Source organism: Herpailurus yagouaroundi, unplaced genomic scaffold (assembly GCF_014898765.1).
Source record: "Herpailurus yagouaroundi ecotype Mexico unplaced genomic scaffold, PumYag 142, whole genome shotgun sequence".
Taxonomy (NCBI): Eukaryota; Metazoa; Chordata; class Mammalia; order Carnivora; family Felidae; genus Herpailurus; species Herpailurus yagouaroundi.
Window position 1 is genome coordinate 39,224,926 of NW_024412397.1, and position 24,682 is coordinate 39,249,607.

Consider the following 24,682-nt stretch of genomic DNA (forward strand, 5'->3'; position numbering starts at 1 on the left):
TTCAAAGCATCCAATAATCTGCTTCACATCTGTAAATGTGCCTTTTCTGGACACTTCTTATAAAACGAATCAAGTAATAGGTGTCTTTTGTTGTGTCTGGCTTCTTTAATTTAGCTTTATATCTTCAAATTTCATCCATGGCATAGCATGGATCAATACTTTATCCCTTTTTATGTCAGAATAATATTTCTTAATATGGTTATACCACATTTTGTTTATATATTCAGTCCAGAGGCATTTTATTATCTCTATTTTTTTGCTGTAATGAATATGATGCTGGATTTTGTACAATTTATTTTCTGTGAGCCTATGTTTTAATTTCTCTTGAATATATGTGTGTACTTAGGGCTTTTTCAGTCATCTGGTAAATCTGTTAAAATTTCAAGTTCCTGTCAGACTTTCCAAAGCACCTGCATCACTTTGCATTTCCACCAGCAATGCATGAGAGTTCTGAGTTCTCCATATCTTTGCCTATACTTATTTTTGATTATAGCAGTCCTAGTCAATGTGAAGTAGTATCTCACTGAAATTTTTATTTACGTTTCCCTGATTACTATTTCTGTCATTCATTTCTTCTTGTGCTTACTTGCCATTGGAACATCTTTGGGGAAATGTTTATTCAAAATCTTTACAATTTTTTTTTGTTTTAGGTATACAACATAATGATTATGGTGTAGATATATAATGATTATATGATTATATGATTATATGTAATGAGACATATATCAAAGTGGTCACCACAATAGGTCTGGTTAATATCCACTGCCACCCATAGTTACAACTCTTTTTTTTATGATAGGAACTTTTAAGATCTTAGCAATTTCAAAAATGTAACACAATATTATTATCTATAGTAACCATGCAATATATTATATCCCCAGGATTTATTTATTTTATAACTAGAAGTTTATACCTTCAAAATTTTGACCATCTTTACCCATTTTATCTACATCCTACTTCCTGACCCTGGTAACCACCAGTCTGTTCTTTGTATCTATGAGTTTGGTTTTTTGTTTGTTTGCTTGTTTTTTTACATTCCATATATAAGTTAAATCATATGGTATTTGTCTTTGCCTTATTTCTCTTAGCACAGTATCCTCAAGAACCATCCATGTTGTTGCAAATAGCAGGATTTCCCTTTTTTTTGTGGCTGAAAAATATTCTATGTGTGTGTGTGTATAATACCACAATTATGTGGTAGCACAAAATGTGGCTTATATACATATGACCACATTTGCTTTATCCATTTGTCCATCAACAGATAGATACTTAGGTTGCTTTCATGACTATTTTCTCCCAACATTCATAGCTATTGTAATGAAAATGAGGGTGCATGTATCTTTTTGAGTTAGTGTTTTTGTTACCTTTGGATAAACCCAAAACTGGAATTGCTGGATCATATGGTAGTTCTATTTTTAACTTTTTGGGGAATATCCATACCATAGTGTTTTTCATAGTTCTGCACCAGTTTACATTCCCTCCAGCAGAGTGCAAGGGATCACTGTTCTCCACATCCTCACCAACATTTGTTATTTCTTGTCCTTTTTATAGTAGTTATTCAAACGTGTATGAAGTGATATCTCATTGTGGTTTTGATTTGCATTTACTTGATGGTTAGTGATGTTGAGTACCTTTTCATGTACCTATTGTCTGTTTGGGTGTCTTTGGAAATGATGATTCAGATCCTTTACCTATTTTTGTAATTGGAATGTTTGTATTTTTAGCTATTGAGTTGAATGTGTCCTTTATATAGTTTGGCTATTAACCTCTTATCGGATATATGATTTTCAAACATGTTCTCCCAGTTCTGTGGTTGTTATTTCACTTTTTTGATGGTACCACATTCAGCATAAAATTTTTTTAAAATTTTAATACAGTTCAATTAATTTTTCTTTTGTTGCTTTTACTTCTGATTTTATAACTTGGACGACTTTGCCTTACCTAAGTTTAAAAACATTTACTTCTATGTATGGTTTATTTTTTAAAGAATTTTAAGTTTTAGCTTCTACATTTAGGTCTATGGTTCATTTTGACTTAATTTTTATGTATGGTGTGAGGTCGGGATTCCATGTCATTCTTTTGCATGTGGGTATCCAGTTGTTCCAGTACCATTTGTTGAAAAGACTATTTTTTCCCTGCTGTATTGTTTTGACACTCCTATTTAAAATGAATTGAAAAATGAGTGTAAGGGTTTATTTCTGGAATCTCAATTCTATCCCATTGATCTATATATCTGTTCTCATGCCCAGTACCATGTTGTCTATTATGTAAGATTTATAGTAAGTTTTGAAGTCAAGAAGTATGAGACTTCCAAATTTCTTCTTTTAAAATATTATTTTGGCTATTCTAAGTAACTTGCATTTATATATAAACTTTGACTTGTCAATTTCTGCAAAAAACTAGCCAGAATTTTTAAATGGGGATTACACTGAATTTGTAAATAAGTTTTTGGAATATTACCATCTTAACAATATCAAGCCTCTGCTCTGTGAGCATAGGCCATTTTTCTATGTATTTGGGTCATCAGAAGTTTTTATAATAATGTTTTGTAGCTTTCAATGTATGAGGCTTGCACTTCTTTTTTAACTTTTTGTCTAAATTTATGTTTTGTATTCTAATTTTTAGATGCCATTGTAAATGAAATGATTTTCCAAATTCATTTTTGGGTTTTTTATTGCTAATGAACAGAAATGCAATTGATTTTTATATATTACTTATGAACCTCAAATTTGCTGAACTCACTTATTAATTCTAACAGTTATTTGGTGGATTCCACAGAGTTTTCTATATACCGGATCATGTCATATACAAATAAAGATAGTTTTTTCTTCCTTCTTTTCAATCTAGGTGAACTTTCTTTGTTTCTTTCTTTCCTTCCTTCCTTCCTCCTTTACTTTTCCTTTTTATTTCTTTTTCTCTTTCTCTTTCCCTTTCCCTTTTTCTTTTTCTTTTTCTTTTCCTTTTCCTTTTCCTTTTCCTTTTCCTTTTCCTTTTCCTTTTTCTTTCTTTTGCCTAATTGTACCTCCAGTAAAATATTAAATAGCAGTGGCTAGAGCAGACATTCTTGTTTTGCCCCTATTCATAGTGGGAAAGCATTCAATCTTTCATTATTAAATATTGGTCATGGGGTTTTTATAGATGCCCTTTATCATGAGAAAATTTCTTTCTAGTTTATTAAGAGTTTTTCTCAGGAAAGTATATTGGTTTTTGTCAAATGCTTTTTCTGCATCTATTGACGTAATCGTATGCTTTTTGTCCATTCTTCTTTTTTTTTTTAATGTTTATTCATTTTTGAGACAGGGAGAGACAGAGCATGAACAGGGGAGGAGCAGAGAGAGAGAGAGAGACACAGAATCTGAAACAGGCTCCAGGCTCTGAGCTGTCAGCACAGAGCCCAACATGGGGCTCAAACTCACGGACCGTGAGATCATGACCTGAGCTGAAGTCGGACGCTTAACTGACCAAGCCACCCAGGCGCCCCTTGTCCATTATTCTTTAATATGGTATATTACATTAATTAATTTGGGGGGCACCTGGATGGCTCAGTCAGTTAAACATCTGAATGTTGATTTAGGCTCAGATCATGATCTCGGCTCAGGTCATGGTCTCGCAGTTCATGAGATGGAGCCCTGTGTTGGACTCTGTGCTGACAGCACAGAGCCTGCTTGGGATTCACTCTCTCTCCCTCTTTCTCTGCCCCTCCCCAGCTCTCACATGCACACACTCTCAGAATAAATGTATAAACTTTAATTAATTTTTATATGTTAAACCAACCTTGAGTACCTGAGATTATCCTACTTGGTTATGGCATTTATGAGTTTTAATGAGTGTGGATGTAAATTGAACTTCATCACAATTGCAAGCAGATCCATATGACAGAAGGATAATAGGTGATTTCCCTTCCCCAATGCATGTGATTTCAATATTATCTTGATTAACACTGATTTCTTGAAAGTATATTAACTGTTAATCACTGATGGTGAAGCATTTCCTATATATGTTCCCATAGCCCAATTCATACCTTCTGTACTCTAATTCATACAACCTGTAGTTATATGATAGCCACCTAAAGATTTCAAGTCTTAATCCCTGAAATTTGTAAATGTTCCCTTGTTTAGAAAAAGAGTCTTCATAGATGCAATTAAGTTAAGGATAGTGAGTGAAGAGGTTACCCTGGATTATCTGGTTAGACCTAAATGCCTTCAGATAAAATGAGTCATTAAGAGAAAGAGACACACGAAGGAGAGACACATCAAAAAGAAGAAGGCAATGTGACAGGGCCTCAAGGCATGGAATGCTAGCAGCCACAAGACTGGAAGAGACCAAGAATGGATTCTCCTGTAGAGCTGCCCGAGGGGGTGCAGCTCTGCCACCATCTTTGAATTTGGACGTCTAGCCTCCAGGCCTATGAGGAAATAAATTCTCTTGTTTTAAGCCTCCTATTTGTACTAATTTATTACCAAAGTCACAGGAAATCAGTATACACCTCTAACAATTATGTTTGATATTTTTTTTCTGTACTAGACTGTGAACTCCACAAAGACCTTGATCATCTGTCTCATACACATTGGTAATTTTAGTGCCTAGTAGAAGGCTTGGCAATGTATTTGGTCTTTCTGGGATAATTGTTGAAGGAGCGAATAAGTAGGCTGTGATTCCTATGTCACTCATATTTTATTAACTGTATACAGTCACTATGTTTCTGATTATCCAGCAAAGGAAACGAGAGGAAACTGTAAGTTTTATGAGTTGGAGAAAAGACAAAATTTTATGTGTGTTTTTGCTGGTGGGAAGAGCTAAAATTTGGATATCTAGCCTAGGAACAGTGGATGTTCTCTGAGGAGTGGGTGTAGGTTGGAGTGATTGGGGGATGGGCATCTGAAATGGTGCTTCCCAGGCACTGTACTCTAAGCTACCTCAGTTTTTCGGGGTAGTTACGGCCATGCTTCATGCGGTTTCTCTGTACTTTCACTACATATGCTGGTCTTGTATAACAAGACAATAAGGGATTATCCATGAGACCCAGTATAGAAGAAAAGATGGCTTAAGATGTTAAAGGAGAGAAGTGAGAAAGATATAAACCTAATGAGGAATCACCTGCATTCTAGGTAACTGCGGAGGAGTGCTTCAAATTTAACAGAGGTGAAATACACAATCCACATATATTTGAATATATATGTATTTGAATATATATGTAGTTATTTAAATATATATGTATAGTTATTTAAATATGCCATTTGACTCATTGACTGCATAATAATTTAGCTCAGATTAATCACTCTCTTATGCTGTATACCGACATTAATGCCTACATCATGTTATTTCAGATTATGCCTCGGGGTCCACATAAGAACATTGTGTGTGTATGCACGTGTGTGCATGTCTGTGTTTGCAAATAGGAAACGCTTTCATATAAGATTAAATGTCTTTCTTGTCTAATTCCTAATTTCTTATTCTTTTCTTATGAATTTCTTATTTCTCATCATTTATGGGAGCTTTTTGCTACACTTTGTACCACCATGGCTTTTACCCTGTGTGAATTCCCACTCACATCAAATTCTGTTTCTTCTGAGAAGCTACCTCAGTCGGAGGTGATATCTTTATTCTTTCAACTCCTATAGTATGTTGTTTACATTTTTATCCCAATCATTAAAATGACAAGAGCTGCTATTTGTCAAGTGTTCACTATTTGCCAACCAATTGGGTCACATCCTTTTCCTATGTTATTTCATTTGATTACAATTCTGTGAAGCAGCCTCTACTATCTCTGTTTTCCAATTGAGAAAACTGAAATTTGAGAAGAGTGAAATTTAGGGGAATTTCAGTGATTTGCACAAAACATACAATTTCTGAGTGGAGGGTCCAAAGTTCACACCTGGACTATCTCTAGAGCTTCCATTTTTAACTTGAACACTTATTGCCCCTTAGTCTAATCTTAAATTACATGGTGTTTAAGGTTAGGGATTCCATATTATTTCTTTTATTTCTCTAATAACAGCTTCCAGTACCTAGCAACCCAATAAAATTGATTGGATGAATGAATCAATATTTAGAATGAAATTATTATAGTAAAAATTACTAAGCCTTAAAATATGTTTTAGAATAATTTAAGAATGTTATGCTGATGGCAACAAATAAGTCATTATAAAACTTAAAAGATGTTATTTATGGGTAAGCATAATCATTATGCCAAATATCTTTTTTCATATTTCTTAAAGTTCTATATGTAAATGTGTGAAATTATGCAATATTCACTCACAAGTTTTTAAAGTTTCCTATCAGATGATTTGGCTCAGTTTATCAAAATGTTTTTGTTTAATTACCTCTTTGTGGTGAATATATATTTCTTTATTAATTTTGTGTCTTTTATTTATTTATTTATTTATTTATTTATTTATTTATTTATTTATTTATTTTTTGGTTTTGTTTCCAGGATGGTGTAGGGGTAGATGAGAAGCTGTCTTTGCGGCGGGTAGCTGTGGTTGAAGATTTCTTTGACATTATCTATTCGATGCATGTGGAAACAGGGCCAAATGGAGAACAAATTCGGAAACATGCTGGACAAAAGAGAACTTACAAAGCAGTAAGTTAAAAAAAAAAAAAGACAAAATAGAAAGGCATGCATTTTGGAATTTGATATTATGTATGTTTGTTGAAAATGGTTTAAATATTTATAAATAGTCTATCTTTAATATAAATTAGACCATATCATGGTCACACCCAACATGTAAACTATTGTTATTACTGATTCTGTTTTGGTCGTATATGCACTAAGTCTGTTGCATATAATTTAAATCTGTCTCTAGCACTCTCATTTTGTTTTCTTTAAATATACATAAAATGTGGTAGTCCCAGTCAAATGCCCACAAATGGAAAGATATATTTGTGTTACATATTCAATACATAATATATATTCAGATCATAAATATATGATATATGGACTGGGTCATATGAACTTTTGTACTACCACTATAGTCTTAACATTCCTTCCTTTCAAATCATATTGTGTATTATAAGTATTTCCATTTAATACTTATATTCACATGGATAAGAAAATTTGATGTACTTTTCTTGTGTCACCTTATATTAAATACATTTGTCCTGAAGAGTATGTATTTCTTCATTTTCCAGAGTAGAGGATTAAAATATATGTGTTGTTTTCATAGATCCAATGCCCTTGAACATTTTAAAATGAAAATAGACAATTATGTATATCGTAAATTATGTGGAAAATAGATTTAATTAATTGTTAGATATTGAAATATTTTCAAAATGGAGTTATATATTATTTCTAAAGTTTCTAATTATATATACAGTTTGACCTAGACATTTTAATCTAGCTTTTATTTAATCAAACATTTTATGAAATCATCTTATAGATATTTTGTCCTTTCTGGGAAAATTGAACAGTAAATTATTCTTTTCCAATTTGAGCAAAGTATACATCAGAAGTGTTTTATCAGCAATCAAAAATAATATCCTTTTTTAGAATTCTTATTGAACTTTGCTTTTGGCTACCTTTTTATTGACTGTTTTCAGCTATATTGATACACAATATCAGTCTGGATCCATTTTTTTTTCAGATACAGAAAAATGTGTGAAATGCTCAAAGTTTCAAATACAGGTACATATGTTTGAAAATTAGCTACTGAGCATAAGATATAGCTTCTTTTCCATAACTATTTTTTGCTATATTTCCAGGGTCATATTGAATCTTTGTAGTTGCATAATAACCCCTAATACATGTTGTATTTATCTCTCCTTCTCTATGGTTTTGTTTCTTGGCTGTTTCCAAATTGCATGGTTTGTGGGCAGGCACTATTGTAAGTTTCCTTACATAATTCTGCCACATAAACTTTCTTTTGACTTACATATCCTAGGAGACATTCTTATCATGACTAATGGCAATGGCCTAGCTTCTTAAAATATTTTTATGTAGACTAATATTACTGAACATACTCATTTTGCTTGTCTCCTAAGCCAGGGTTTTATCTTTGGATATTGGATATTAACAGGAAAAAATATACATCGATCTACTAATATCACTAACTGTGTACCCTTAAGATAATGCATTTTCATGAAATAGCTACTTGAACTTGATAGAACTTCGTATGGTAGGAATGCATAAGTTCAGTTGTGAAATGGAAACAAACGTGTCAACAAAAAAGTGGCTTCATTGTCAGTAGTAGTGTGGCAGCCAAATCTGTTTAGGTGCCAAAAGCAATTTAATATGATTTAATCTTTGAAGTGTATTTATTAGACACCTTTAATCGAAACGGAAACATGATGTAGACCCAACTCTCACCGTTTTCTTAGATGAAATGTAGGGAATGTGATCCCTTGCCATGATTCTTGCTAGACACTTCCAATAAATTGGTAAACATGTTTCCAACATGTATTATTTTGCATTAACATTATGAAGATATTGTATGCATTTTGGGGTGGAAATACCAACTTTGGACATATAAGTAGCACTGAAACGTCATCCATTCCCTCTTGAGAACATCCTATTTGAAGATCCTTTCCCAAGTTTATTTTTAATTTCCACATCTAAGATATTTTCACCCTTCACTAATATCATGAAGATTCTTTTTGGCATAATCTTTTACCTCCTGCTTTCTCTTAATTGAATCCTAATTAGGAAAGATTTCCATTTTATAGAGTAATAATACATCATAGAACAAAAAGAACCACTGCAATGCCAGCAAAACCGTGCATATCACTCTATAATAAATTAAGTCTAATGTTAAAATTTAATATAAATGTTCAACTAACAGGGCATAAAACTAAATGCAATTTGAAATGGAATGGTTTAGTGGTACTAGGGCCCTACACTGTTGGGTCAGTGTTTAATTCTCAAGACTAATGCTAGAATTGGCTAGTCATTGGTAGAATTAGCTAGATACCAATTGCAATTACAATGGTTCCCATTAAGATTTTTTTCTACTTCTAACACATTAGTCATAGCGCATGCATGATTATGTTTATTGACCTTTTTTCTCCCTTTTGCTACATGGCCAAGAAATCATACTTATACAACTAATCATTAAAGCGTTTCATATTGTTTTAATAATATTATCAATAGATTTAGTGATCATTTTATTTACTTTGCCTCTTTTGCAAATCTTTCTATGTTTTCACTCTGCAGGAAATGGTGGTCCTTTAATATTGGATTAACTTTTGAATGCTATTTGTTTTTATCTATCTGCGGTATTGTCATTCCTTGAAATATCTAGGCATTATACAACTTAACTGTTATCACAATCTGACCTGATTATAGATAAAATTGGAGGGTATGTGTCCTACTCATGAGCTCTTTTTAAAAATCCACATAAAATGACACATTTTAGGAATATGTAAAGGCTATCATAATTATTTTGTTCAGTCATTGGGGAATTCTAGTGTCTTTTAGGTCTTTGCTTTTTTTCTGCATTTATCCTTGCATATGTATGAACTATTACTGCTGCATTAAATGTATTTCCTTCCTTATATTTGACTATAGTCAACTCTTGATTATCTGTATGAACAGAATGGAGAGGAGGAATGGCTCGTTCAAATATCACTTACATTTGAATTGAAGATAAATCTTTGTACTGAAAATTGAATGTTAAGTGTGCTTAGTAATTTGGAAGTTTACTCCAAAATTAATGACGTAACATTATAAGAAATAATTGTGAGATGTCTAGTCTTCTAGTACTTAGTTCTTCCCAACTTCTGCCCACACTTTACCTTTGGAAATATGTCACTCGTCTTCAGTTATCTTTTGTTACTTGTGTTTTATCACAGGCTAAGCACAGCTGCCCTTCCAGTAATATTTCTTACGTTAGGGTCCAATTAAAGGGTTAAATTTCAAACTCTTTCTTCTACATGTAAAATAGGAGGAACTGGTAGAAATCTGGGAACTAAGGGGAAAGTTGGTGTTTTCAATAGAGAGAACAGTCTGCATATAAATGTGTACACACACACACACGCACACACACACACAACTTGTAGTGTGATACAGTAAACCTACATGTATTATTCACATACATAGCTGCCAATAATTACATTCATTTAATTCAGAGTGGAGAACATATGCTGTAGCTAAAAAAAAAAAAAAAATAGGCTAGAAGCCAGACAAACTCAGTTTCAGATTTCAAATCTAGCACTTCCTATCTGTATCAGTTTTGGCAAATTATTTACTCTTTTTTCCTCCTCCTGTTTCAAGGGCGTTAACAATATGCATGGTGTGGCGAAATAAATCAGTTCATATGTGTAAAGTGCTTGGTACATGGTAAAGTTTGGAATAATATTATTTATCCTTTATCCAATCACTACTCATGTTCCAGGTAGAAGAATAAGCAGGACGATTCCCATAGATCTGTCATTGCCTTAGTTACAATTATGGATATAATCTCCTCTGCCTGCCCCGATGCCTCTGTGTTGGGAGATAGGAATAGTAATAACTTTTCATGCATTCTTTTATGTCACATTCTAGACATCAGCATCCCTGGAAGTCCACAGTGCAAGTTTTATCTGAGGTTTCACTGGGCAGAAGGGAGGCATGAAAGGAGGCCAGGGTTTCCATGTTTAAAAGGTCTCCTGCTTCATGGAAGTTTATGAGAATTCCATTCTTTTTATTTGCTCTTTCCAAAGTTTGAGTCTGTTAAGTTACTTTCAGATTAATTTTTTGAAAAATTTTAAAACTGGCTCTCTTTAAGGAATGTGTTTTCAATATGAATTGAACATCCATTTGTAGGGATGTACTATAGAAAAATAATGTATCGTGCAGAATGTATTGTGCATTCCTACTCTGAGAATTAAAAAGGTACATCTTTATTCTGTGAGACCTAGAATACTTAACCTTAGCTTTAATTAGCATAATTTTTGTTCTGTTCTTTTTATAAATACCTATTGGTTTGGTGTTTCCACTTCTGAATAGGACATTTTAACTTGCACCAGTTTCTCATGATATGTATGTAAAATTTTCTAGAATTCTTGTCAACTTATGAGACTAATGAGAAAAATTTGTAGCCATTCTGGTGTGAAAAAATACTACTACACTAAAATTTAAGAGTTCTAAACAATTAACCACTTTTTGGCTTAGGCTACAGTTTACTCAGATATGAAATGAGGGGGCTACATTTCAGGTTTTTTCAAACTCAAAGAATAACTCCTGTGTTATTGGTGTGTATGGTGCCGTCACTGTGCTGGAGACATAAGAGATAGTAACCAAAGTGAGTAAATTGGTTTGCACCAGAAATGTCCAAACATAGGGAATGTATCCTGCTGTTACAAAGGCAGATTGGCTGATAAGCATAGAATAGAGCTAAAATATTCCTGCTCCACTCTGATCCAGAAAATTCTTCTATAAATAATCATAATGATGATGATAAGAGCAATAATGAAAAGGATCTATAGTCATTGGACTTCATATTTCCAGGAATTTAAAATAGTAATCAAAGGAGAAAGTCCATAAAATATTATCAGTGTCAGCAAATCTTCACTGCACTCCATTTTTGTTAAAAATTTTGCAGTAATCTGAACCATGTGACGAATGAGCAGCTCCTTAGTTATTATGGGATTTTAAGCTGCTGCACCACACATACGGCTGTACCCCAATTGCATTTATTCTTGTTCAGAACGTGATGACTTTGCTATATATCCCTTTTGCTTATTCATGGTTTTTTTCTGTATCTTTATTGTAAACATGAATAATCATGTGAAGATCAGTGTTACCTGTCTTATGGTCCTATAGTCTGAGACAGCGTTTAATAGGATTTGCTCAATCTTACTATTGAAAAAGAGAGCTACCTACGTACTTCTGTGATTAGTGCCAGAGAGGCTTTGCTCTCCAAATATTTTTCCCTTCCCTATCACAGTGCCTCAAGTTTTAGTTAGGATTTAATTTACTTGGGTTAAACCATGGCCCCTGTATCTTTATACAGGCTTCAAATATCCTTGAGCAAGAAAAGCTGGAGAGTAAATTAGGCTTCTAGCAGTCATCGACACTTTGTGTGATCATTTTACACATTTGCCTCTGTCGTATCTAGCTGGGTTTAACTCAACCATAGAGAAGTATACGGGATGGGAATGTGTGTTGCCCTAAATAAATGTTTTGATATATGGCACCCCAGGTCGCATAGGATCTGCTGGATTTTTGTATGAGCCCTGGTCTGGCATTGCACTTACATATAGCTTTTGAAACATGTATGATAGTTAGAAGTTGAGATCTCATGTCATCAAGGCAAAGATGAAAAACCTTTACAAACCTCATTTGAAAATATTTTCCAAAAAGAGGATACCATTTATTTTAGTGCTTTTAGAACGTGAGAACAGTGTTTAAAAATATGTTAGAAAGGTTGGGGTGCCTGGGTGGTTCAGTCAGTTGAGCCTCCGACTCTTGATTTCAGCACAGGTCATGATCCCAGGATTGTGGGATCCAGCCCCTTGCCGGGCTCCACGCTCACAGTGTGGATTCTCTTTCTCTCTGTCTTTCCCTCGGTGCCTCTCTCCCTACTTGCACTCTCTCTCTCTAAAAATAAAAAAACGAAAAAAAGGGCACTTGTTGTATGAGCACTGGGTGCTGTATGTAAGTGATGAATCACTAAATTCTTCACCTAAAACTGATATTACACTGTATGTTAACAGGAATTTAGATAAAAATCTGGAGAAAGGAAAAAATTAAAAATTGATGGGAAGTATTAGATTTAAAACTCTGAAACTTAAATCGGATTTTCTAGTAAAAACTACTATCCAATCATGATTCACTATAATACAATAAAAAGTATATGCTTCTGTCTCTTCTCAGTCCCTTTTACTATTTTCAATTCTCTCCTTCCCTGCCACAGATTCAAGTGCATGGATAGGGTGTTACTGAAACTAAGTGTTGAGGAAAATGTTCTCTGGGACCTAGAAGTTAATATTATGCTGATAAGCCATCTTCTTTGAAGTAATGCAAAGAAATTTCAAAGCAAAGTAACATAGCAAATGAATATAGGTTCCTGCCTTGTTTATGCAGGGAACATTTTTTTATTTCATTATTATAAACTACAGTGGCTTTAACCATTTTTTTTAATGTTTATTCATTTTTGAGAGACAGAGACAGAGTGCAGTCAGGGGTGGGGCAGAGAGAGAGAGAGAGAGAGAGAGGGAGGCACAGAATCCAAAGCAGGCTCCAGGCTCTGAGCTATCAGCACAGAGCCCAGCATGGGGCTTGAACTCACATACCTTGAGACATGACCTGAGCTGAAGTTGGACACTTAACCAACTGAGCCACCCAGGCACTCCTACAGTGTCTTAAATAAACAATTGTTCTGGATATCAGATAGAGATAGAAAAAAACCTTAAAATTATTCCAGCTTCAAATAATTTTGTAGACATTCACTAATACTGAATTCAACGATGATATTATGAAATTATAACTAGTTTATCCTTGAGAGTTTATGAGTACAAAACATTTTCAATGATAGATATTTTATGCTACTTGGATAAGGTTCCTTTTTTGTTTGTTTGTTTTTGCGTTTTATGACTAGGTAGATGTTGAAATAATCACACATTTCTTGATGATGGGGGCACCGTATCTGTTTCTCATACCACTGTGTCAAAGAAGGCACTCAGTTGTCAAAGGAATAAATTCTCCTTGTCTTTGTGAAGCCCTTGCCTTTTTGATACCAACTAAAGAGTATAAAGATGTTACTGTCACTGGGAATAATGAAATAAGATTAGCAGTGTATCCTATGGCTGTAAAGACTGTGGACTGCACAGCCCATGTTGACCTTGAAAAGAGTCCCAGATTTATGCAATTTTGTAGGTTATGAATAGGGTAAAAAAAATATTTTAACACAAGTGCTTCTCATTTGCTTTTCAGGCAAAACTTGAATATAAGAAAACTTGATAGCTCCATTAAATAATGCTATCATCTTTGGGGTGTCTGGGTGACTCAGTCAACTAAGGGTTGGACTCTTGATTTCCGCTCAGGTCATGATCTCATGGTTCGTGGGTTCCGCCCCCGCATCGGGCTCTGCACTGATAGTGCGGGGCCTGCTTGAGATTCTCTCTCTCCTCCTCCCTTGTTCTCTCTCTCTCTCTCAAAATAAATATAATTTTTAAAAATGATGCTATCATCTTTGAGGCAGGATATAAACATTACTTACGTTTCCAGACATTGGTTTATTTTTATCAGATACTTACACCTACATATTACACACATACACACATATATAGGTTTTAGGCAGGTGATTTCTCAGTATTGAAAACATCTATTAAATTTAAACATGGTACACATAATGTTAGATCTACTTTTATATTAGAGCAGCCATACTATTGTTGAAAACTAAAAATAATTTTCAGCCTAATAAGTCAGATGGGGAAAACATCTCAGAAGGAAAAAAAAAAAAAAATCAATGGCAAGGCAATTAGAGTTATTATACAACCATTCTGAAACTGAATACTAGTGTACTGCCATTCATCAGAATTGATTTATTTCTCATATAGGTGTAGTTAAAATTATCACAGGTGGGCAGATTAATAGTGCAAATCCATTATACTCAGAAGCTGTCTTTTTGGTAGTGGAAATCGTCAAAAGACATAAGAACTCACCGAAACCAGTTAATCATCAACTAATGTCACAAGCCCTGTCGTTAAGAATTTTTGTATTAAACGATAATGTCCCAGTGAGTAGATCTATTCCTTGAAAGGGAATTAACCTTTTGGAGAAACTATTAACTCTTAATGTCCAGCCTGGCAAATTGCTACTTCGGCGCACCCTTGTGGTGAAAGTGAGCCAGTGCAGCTTTACAAGAGGATGATTAATGCCTACCAGCTGGTGATTCTCACTCAGATCCAGAGGTTTAGGTCTTCCCTGGTGTGGTGATGGTATAACAAACAAAAATCTCCTGAGTTTCTTCAAGCATATGCATGGGTGCACCTGTGTAAATACTTACATAAGTATATAAAAGGGATAAACTATAACAGGAAGAAGAGACAGGATGTGGATGACTAGGATGAGGTAGTAGAGAGAAAATGGTTCCCGTTTTGATGTCAACCAGACTTGTTTTGTTTTTACTTATTTTTATTTTTTTCTCTACTGTGAATAATGCTGCTCTAAGCATTTGTGTCAAGTTTTTTTTTTGTTTATTTTTGAGAGAGAGAGAGAGAGAGAGAAAGCATGAGTGGGGAGGGGCAGAGAGCTAGGGAGACACATGATCCAAAGCAGGCTCCAGGCTCTGAGCTGTCAGCACAGAGTGCTACCTGGGCTCGAACTCACAGACTGTGAGATCAAGACCTGAGTGGAAGTCGGATGCGTAACCAACTGAGCCACCCCGGCTAAATCCCAGATTAGGTAACAAGTTGGACTTGTATTATGTGAAGGATTTTTTTTTGAGGCTCACAAATAATATATGTAAAAATTTTAACAGTAGTTCCTTCAAACATGATATTGTATTGAAGGGAATGGAAACTTTTTTTTTTTTTTTGATGTGGAGTTTCTGTGGGGTGACAGATTCTATAAACAGCTTCTTTAAAAACTTATTTATTTAATTTATTGATAGAATGCAAGTGAGTGAGGGGGAGAGAGAGAGAGAGGGAGGGAGAGAGAATCCCACCAGGTGCAGAGAGAGAGAGAGAGAGAGAGAGAGAGAGAGAGAGAGAGAGAAATAGAGCGTGGAGTCCGGAGCCGGGCTCCAGCTCATGTGAAGCGGGGCTCCAGTTCACACGATGCAGGCTCAAACTCATGAACCATGAGATCGTGACCTGAGCCGAAATGTGATGCCTGACTGGCAGAGGCAAACAGGTGCCTCTACGTAGCTTCTTACTAACTAGATTTTGAAAGATCTCTTTCTTTGTGTCGTCTGTGCTCCTCTTTGGCCTATGGATAACACTCACCCATGTCTTTCATGCTTGACTTTCCCAGAACTGAGATTATGATTCACTGGCTTTATCAGAAACAGGTGTCCTTTCCTGATAGGTAAAAAAGAGACCAGGCTTCACCTATTCCTTGTCTGTTCACCTGCCCTCCTCCTCCCCAGCCCCCTCTTTTTTCCGGGGAAGTCCTCTCCAGTCAGTACATGGCACAGCTGTACTCTACTCCTTGGCTACAGTAATGGGAAAGGAGGTGAATCCCAGAAGACACTGACTTAGCTGCCACTTTTGAGAATTAGTAACTTTGACCAAGAAATCTCTCTCTTGGTATGCTTTTTCTCTTAAGTAGGGAACGGGTAAACATGGTATCTTTGACCTACGTATCCGTTAGTTGTATCATTATCTGTATAATCTAAGACGACATTTCTCAGTCTGGCTCTGTAGGTCTTTCGGCGGGCAGTTGGCTTTGTCCAAATACTCCAAGCCATTTAATATCCTTCACCCCTGAATGTTATGTTCCAGCAACACAAGCCCGGCTTCCTGTGAGAATCAGAATGCATCCCTATTCTCTATTTCTGGTCACCTCTATAGCACAGTAAACACACCAAGTTGAGAGATGTTTTCTTCTTTTTTTAAAAATTTTTGAATGTTTATTTATTTTTGAGAGAGAGACAGAGCAAGAGTGGGGGAGGGCAGAGAGAGAGAGAGAGGGAGACACAGAATCTGAAGCAGGCTCCAGGCTTAGAGCTGTCAGCACAGAGCCCGATGTGGGGCTTGAACTCACGAACCATGAGATCATGACCTGAGCTGAAGTTGGACGGTTAACCAACTGAGCCACCCAGGCGCCCCGAGAGACATTTTCTGAAGGACACCATGTAGCCAGTTCTCTACTTAGTATCTCAGAAAATTGTTATCATTATTTGCCGGTTGTTGAGCAATTCAAGAATTCAGACTATGATTTCTGCATCCGTGGCACATAGTTATCCTCTCATGACTGTGCACTTTGCCTGCACAGATCTTTGAGGGTTCTGTAACTTACTGGACTCCTGAGTAGTGAAGTCTAACCTTCTCCATTTATTCCCATTTCCCCTAAGGTACCTAATTCTTGCCTGCTTTAAGTACCTGTGGCAGTGGTATTCTTAGATACCTATTTCAAAGGAAACACTGCATCCCCATTGACCAGCGCACGTAGTAGTAAAGGTAAAGTTTAACAGAGGGGGTTGCAGTCAGAACCAAGGGAGAGCTTGAATGTGCTGATGAATTCTAGACCAGGAAGTTTGAATTCTTTTTTTTTAATTTTTTTTTTGTTTGTTTGTTTTTGAGAGAAAGCATGAGTGGGGGAAGGACAGAGAAAGAGGGGGACAGAGGATAAAGAAGGTTCTGAGCTGACAACAACAAGCCAGACGTGGGGCTCAAGCTCACAAACTGTGAGATCATGACCAAGCGCCCTGGAAAGTTGAATTCTAACTGGTGTTTCCTAACCCCAGTAAATGCACTAATATTTCATATTATAAACATTTTTCAGAAAAAAATCAAGAGAGGAAGTAAATTCTCCACAATTCCCATGTGTGTAATTGTGTCTTTTAATGTAGCTGTTCGTACTGCAAGTAATTATATAAGCATTTGCTTTGCTGAGTCATTTTATTTACGTGCAATATTTAGGGATTCTCTTTATTTTACTATTAGGAAATGTGCATGAAGAAAAACTTTTCACTGCCCATCTGCTCATTTTTTTCCATCTAATATAAGAATTCTCTGTTACGACAATCTGTTCCTTAACAGGCAAATATTCTGACATAAGAAGTGACAAAAATAGCATTCACAACTTTAGAGATCTATCACCAGTTGCTTATCTCTCTTTTTGATGGTGTCTCATTTGCTCAATTGATGATAACTATTTTAATTATTGTAAAAAATACAGCTCCAAATTAAAGATGTGCATCATTATAAGAGAGAGAAAACAGAAAGAGAATAAGGTTCTTTTTTCACAAAGCAATGCAGCGAAGTTTGAACGGTAATCAATGAAGCAAAAACTGTTTCCAGGAAAAGTTAACGAATTATAATTAAATTACATCACATGCTACTTCTTGTTTGCCTATGCCTTGATCTCCTAGTGTGTGATGTTGTAGTGCCTCATTCATGTGCTTTGCCCTGGAATGCTGTTCCCTCTCTGCTTACCTCCTCAATTCACATCAGGTGGCGGTTTTCTGTGCTTCTGCCCAGGCTGAGTGTCTTTGCCCTTCGCCTCTCATTCTAGCATCTCCCTGTCCCAGGAGGACACTGACTTCTGCCGCTGTTCTGCCTGCACCATTCATTCCCCTCATACTACATCCGATGCATTTGCTTCTGGTTTTCAGATCACTTTGAGCTGTCTACAGTTTGACCTGAACTGTCTACAAATATCCCTGCCTGTATTAGGCCTCCTTTGGATTTTCCAGCCTTCATTTTTAAATTTGACCGCCTATGCAGCATCTTCTCTCAACCCCATGACACAAATCTTTGCATTGACAGACTGCATTCTTCTGCTTCAGACCCATTGTTTGCATTACCTATCACAACCCCTTAGTGAGTTATCAAGTCAATTTAGTGGGTTGTAAATCCTTTAAAAGGATAAAATGGAAGGAAACAGAAATGATCAGTTTTAATTTATAAATGTGTATATGTGCTAGCTTATCATATAAACTATATTTACACTTGTGCTGTTGGTCTTGAAAGTTGGAAAGCATCACTTTAAATGGGGACTGTGATTTCAAATTGCCTCCATACTTTCCAGTAATCACTTCCACTCCCCTTGGCTCTCACTTCAGCTCTTGGTACATTCTTATATTTTCCTGACGTAACAATTTGTTTCAAATTTAAAATCATCTTCAGGCTCTAACCCATATTTTCACTCATCTTAGATAAATGTATCCTGTGAGATAACCAGATTTAATGAATAAGACAGAGGATGCCCATTTATATTTGAATTTCAGATACACACTAATTTTTAATATGTTTGTCCCAGTATTGCATGTTTATGTGGGATTTATATTTAGTTGGGCATTCTGTGTTTTATCCACTATCATTAATCCTATTTAAAAACCAACACTAGACCCTAAGGGTAGAAAAAATTGTGGTGCCTCCCCCATCTGTAATTAATTAAAAATAAAAACAGTCATAAGCCCCAAATACGTGTAAGGATGATCTGAATTTGCCATGTTACATTCAGTTGCTTTTTTTTTTTTTGATTAGAAATTAAATTCCTCCAGTTGTGAAAAATAATAAAGTAAAACAATCCTAAAACTCAGCACTAGATGTTCCTTTCTGGGCCATTCCATCCCCCTCAACTAAGTGAAAAAAGCAAGGGGAGCTGGTGAATGATCCAAGAAGAAAGAAAATGATCAGACAAGAAAGAAGGAAAAGGAAAAGTGGACCATGCTGTGACTGAAAATAGCAAATGATAATAGCACCAGAGTCGTAGCAAATGAAGCAATAGTGCAGGATTTATGGGAACTCAAACAAAACAAGAGATTCCTGTCGGGGAGCAGTGGTGACTTTGGGGATGGAGTGCAAATGCAGCTTCAGCTGGTTTCGGTACTGGAGACATTATTAAGGTACGGGGATTCAGTTGGTTGTTTAACAGACATTTAGGGGTCAGACAGATACAACCTAGCACCAAGTGTTTCTAAACAGTACATGGGGCGCCTGGGTGGCGCAGTCGGTTAAGCGTCCGACTTCAGCCAGGTCACGATCTCCCGGTCCGTGAGTTCGAGCCCCGCGTCGGGCTCTGGGCTGATGGCTCAGAGCCTAGAGCCTGTTTCTGATTCTGTGTCTCCCTCTCTCTCTGCCCCTCCCCCGTTCATGCTCTGTCTCTCTCTGTCCCAAAAAAAATAAATAAACGTTAAAAAACAAAACAAAACAAACAAACAAAAAAACAGTACTGAGGGTTTTGACGCAAAAATTGTTGAGGTCCAGAGTGAATGCAGTTTTGATGTAGGTAAATGCCTACAAGCCAAATGCCTGGCTTGCAGTCTATTTGAATCTTACCACACATGCACTTTGTACCTGAGAGCATTTATGTTGAGTCCTGATGAAAGCATTTTTCAGGATGACTTGAGAATGAATCAAATAGTTAGTAATAGGTGACTCCAATAATTTGATATATCCAGGCACATTAGTGGTATAGAACCAGATGTAGAAGTATTCAGGGATAAGTTTACTATCTGTGCATTTTGGTAGGTATTTGTTGAATAAGTAAATGTTTAGGTGAAAGGTGAAAGATGTCTTCATCTTTGTTTTTTCTTTTTTTTGAGAGAGAGTGTGAGCGGGGGAGAGAGGCAGAGGGAGGGAGAGAGAGAGAGAGAGAGAGAGAGAGAGAGAGAGAGAGAATGTTAAACAAGCTCTATGCTCAGTGTGGAGCCCAGTGTGGGGCTCGATCCCATGACCCTGGGTTCATGACCTGAGCCGAAATGATGAGTCAGATGCTTAACTGACTGAGCCCCCTATGTGCCCCATAAATGTCTTCATCTTTGAAAGACAGCTTCCATATGCACCTCTGCAAATTAATAATTATCTCTGTGGAAGTGCAATGATGCTCCTGCTCATCTTTTCTCATGCATAAAATGGGTAAAAGAGAATCCATATAAATATAAGAGCAAACCACTGGCTGGACATTTCTATTTCACAATACATGTAGAAAAATGTCTGAGCCAGGTGTTAGAGCATTTGCAGGATTTTTCTTTCTTTCTTTCTTTCTTTTAGCCTTAATTTCTTCCTTTCAAATGTGTTCAAAGATACACAATGTGTAAAGTAGATAAAGGCAGGGTAGCCCTTGTTGAATAGAAGATATTACCCCGAACTAAGGCTTCCCTTCTCCCAAAAGACGTGTGCTGCTATTTCTTTATGAATCAGGACACATGGGGTCTTTAATAGCATTTAGAGTTATAGGCTTTATTCAATTATATTTCAATTTTATTTTTGGAAAATTTTATTTATTTTGAGAGAGAGAGAGGGAGAGAGAGAAAGAGAGGGTGCGCACATGAGCAGGGGAGGGGCAGAGGAAGAGGGAGAGAGAGAATTCCAAGAAGGTTCCATGCTCAGCGCAGAGCCCACTGTGGGGTTTGATCTCATTACTGTGAGTGAGATCGTGACCTGAGCTGAGATCAAGAGTCAGACGCTTAACCGACTGAGCCACCTGGGCAGGCCTAAATGTTACTACTTTTTAAAACTGCAGTTTCTATAGTTGTATTATCCATTTCTATACATTGCAGGTGGTTTGTGATAGAGGAGCACAGTATTAAATATCACAACCAAATATAGCAAGGTAAGCAAACTTCACTAGGAGAATACTTCTAATTTATTTTTTGTTCAGAATCTCAAGAGTGTTCATAAGAGAAGATAGCAAAAGTTTATCTCCGAGGGCAAGTTCTTCCACAAGTTAGTGCATGGTATTCAGCAACAGACATGGTTTTAATTCCAGTAAAATAAAAGTATTATTGCTATTCTCTAAATTCATTTTACAAAAAAGGCAAAAGTAATTTTAAAAATAGTATGATTAGACCAGTTTTATTTCCTTAGAGACTCGGTATCTGAAATGGAGCACACTATATCAAGACATCGAGATGAGGAGTAATGTAACTTACGATGCAATTCAGCACTTGCCTACCAGTTTTCCAAATTACTGATATTTAGTAACATTAATTCTGGTTTGTTTTGTTTGGGAAAACCTTACTGAACCTAGGACAAAATGGCGTGATTTTGGTGGATAAATCTTTTGACGTTAGCGGTTTTGTTTTGCTTTAAGAAGTGTTTGCTAATGCTCATGATTTCCCAGCATCATGTAGTGTCTCCGTTTCAGCTCATGTGGCAGGCTTGAATCTTAAGCCAAGAATGCCTTCTCCACTGGTGAATTTCCTTCAACAATTAGAATTCTTACTCCTTTAGAAATAGGCTACTCATACTCCTTCTCGTACATTCTATTAAAAGCAGAAGCCCTATGCATTTTGTTCCCGGCTGTTAAATGTGGCAGCATTGTCTCGAAGCCGTCACTTTAGCCATGGGTTCTGCTGAACAGCATGTTGTTCATTTCCTCCAGGTGGAGCTCTCCATCGTTACTGCACAGTCTGATGTGTTTCTTGTGGAACTTTGTAACCTGAGCCAAGGTACAGAGAATTGGACTGCCCCTTGTATTCAGAATGTCACCTCAAACCAGTTACAGCATCTTAATATTACAAAGAACCGCACACTGGGGGACATGATAAATATTTCAGCATATTAGCCTATGCTGTGACATTAATATTCCAACTCTTTATGGATGAGACAGTCTCTATTTCTTTTTGAATGCTAATAAGCAGGAGAGGCTATATATACAGTGATTAAAAGGATCGTCTCTGAAACCAGATTGTCACTTGAATCCTGTCTCTTTACTTGTTTGACAAGCTGTACAACCTCTCTGGAGTTTAGTTTCCTCATCTTCTAAACAGAGATGACGGTGGTAATGACAGTAATCTCTTCCTGGGATCATTGTGAGGATTAAAGTGTAAAATCCATGTAAAATCCTTACTTAGCATAACCAGTGTTTAAGGACTCAATTCATGGAAAACTTAAATGCACACGTATTGTTCAGGAAACATTTCCTTTTGTGTAAAACAGCAACAGTGAGTTATAGTTGGCATACATTGAATGATATCTTAATTTTGAGAATTGTCCACTCTACAATTTCAGGAACCAGAGTATTGCGGATATATGTACAAACTGAGTACATTTAGAGCATTTTTCTACTGAAAATGTTCAGAAATTAAACGGTTAAAATTAGAGAAGAGGGACCAAGGAAAAGAGACATAGAACAAAGAGCCCTGTTTTAAAATCCTTCTCTGTTAGCCATGTTGCTGTCACAATTTTATGGCTCGCGTTAATGAGCTGAACTTGCATCCTATAACCGTGAGACACACAGTCTCAGAAACAACAGCAAAGCAGCAATTTATTATTACAGTGTTTTGATTAACTTCTTCTATTTTTCCAACTCGATGTTACTTCAAGTATTCAGATCTAGGTAGGAAAGATTTACTTCTGAAGACAAAGCTCTGCTCATCAAAAGTAAATGTAAGAAAACTTTAGGAATTATATACTATTGAATTTGTAAGATGACATTTGCAAATCAATTTAACTACGGTTGATCTTTTATGTTATGATTTTTTTTTTTTTTTTTTTAGTTTTTAAATTAAATTTTTACTAAAGAGCATGAGCCAGGAGAGAGGAGCAGAGGGAAAGAGAAGGAGAATCTTAAGCAGGCTCCACACCTAGCATGGAGTCCGATGCAGGGGTCGATCCCACAACCCTGGGATTATGACCTGAGCTGAAATCAAGAGTCGATGCTCAACGGACTGAGCTACCAAGGCACTCCTATTTCAATTCTTTTGGATCGCTGACAATTTGACCTTAACTGAGCTGTGCTGAGAGGAAGCCAGAATTTGGCTTTATAGTTGTAAGGTTTTGAAAAAATGTGGTTTCTTCTTTCTTCAGAGTGGCAGGGACATGGGCAAAGTAAAATGCCCATCCTCTTTTCAATCATAAAATTTGCCAGTAAACTTTTCAGAAATGTGTCCTGGATTTTTTTTTTCCTGTTGTTGTTTTAACCCACAAGTGGAAGATTGGTAGCAGTGCCTGTTATGGCCCTGGATCATTAGGCCTTCATCGGGTGGATCTGTTTATCATTAGATTACTAACGTCATACTATCTTTGCTATAGAGGCCGAGTTTATTGTATAATCCATCAAAAGATGCCTCAGTTCAATTATTTTTATGTAGAAGTATTACCATTTTTTTTGTTGTTGTTGTTGGGAGAGGTCATTTCTATGCCTAATGTGTGATAATTTGGTTCATGATATTCTGAATTGTTGATGAAGTCCAGTTTTAATGGACTTAGAATGTAATATTTTCATGGTAAAAACAGTATTAATAATGTCCAATACAGAGAAGAATTAAGGTCTTTAGAAGTGGTAAGTAATGAAAAAATACGTTGTGCCCCAACATTCCCACCCCGGAACCACAAACTTAAGAGGGGTAACAACAAATCTTCAGCCGTACCTCAAGTTTAAGGACGTTTCACAAGTGCTGACTTCGTCCTGTGAGACACTTTGAAATCTACAATTAAAAAAAAAAAATCTATTTCAATGTTTCTGCTTTCTTTGGACCCTAGGGATTTGTGTATCTGTCAGATAAGCTCATCATGGTCCGTTCAATTCATAGAGATAGACCAGGATTTGGGAGACCAGGATTTGGGAGACCCAAAGCCCTCTGCTTTGTCCTTTGTTGCATAACAATGACAACTCATTTCATCTCTTTATACCAGTCAATCCACTTATCAAAAAACTACTGTGAAATCTGTTTAGTTACCGTCTAACGTAATGATTGCAAAAAGTCAATGAAAAATACAAAGCATTACATAAATCTAAGAAAACAAGTCTGGATTCATAGGAAAAACATCTTCTGAGGAAGAGATGCCTCACAGTAGTTTACACGAAAAATGATGTTTGGTATTACTTCGTAAGTTTCAGCGTGGCTAGGTTCTAGTCCTTCCTTTGGATGTTAATTTCTAGTATAAGCAGTATATGTGGTTTGTCATAAGGCAGTTGTCCTTTTAGTGTTCACTGCAGAGAGAGCAAGACTAATATCCATTCATGTTACGTTTTGCTTCTTATTACCAAAAAGATGCAGTGTTTCCTCATGGAAAAATTCGAAGTAAATACTCTCTATCATTCCAAAATATAAATACAATTCTAAGAATACATTTTTAAATGACGTGTCATCCTCATCAGTGTTCTAGAAAATGTTCCATACTCTATTCAAAGTTCAATTTCTATCCT

The 24,682-nt window shown here is 36.1% G+C and overlaps 1 protein-coding gene across 6 annotated transcripts in view; it reads left to right on the plus strand.

Moving 5' to 3' along the window:
• Positions 1-24,682, plus strand: part of NOL4 (nucleolar protein 4) — a 428,346-nt gene that overhangs the window by 93,839 nt on the left and 309,825 nt on the right. For 4 of the 6 annotated variants that reach the window (XR_005791656.1, XM_040479123.1, XM_040479124.1 and 1 more), the window contains exon 2: positions 6,434-6,583. Coding sequence is in view for 4 of the 6 variants with exons in the window: in XM_040479123.1 (XP_040335057.1) it covers positions 6,434-6,583 (150 nt within the window). In the remaining 2 variants the exon portion in view is untranslated. Of the gene's footprint in view, positions 1-6,433; positions 6,584-7,561; positions 7,625-24,682 lie in introns of those variants that run through there. The other 2 variants (XM_040479130.1, XM_040479126.1) reach the window with 2 other exon arrangements.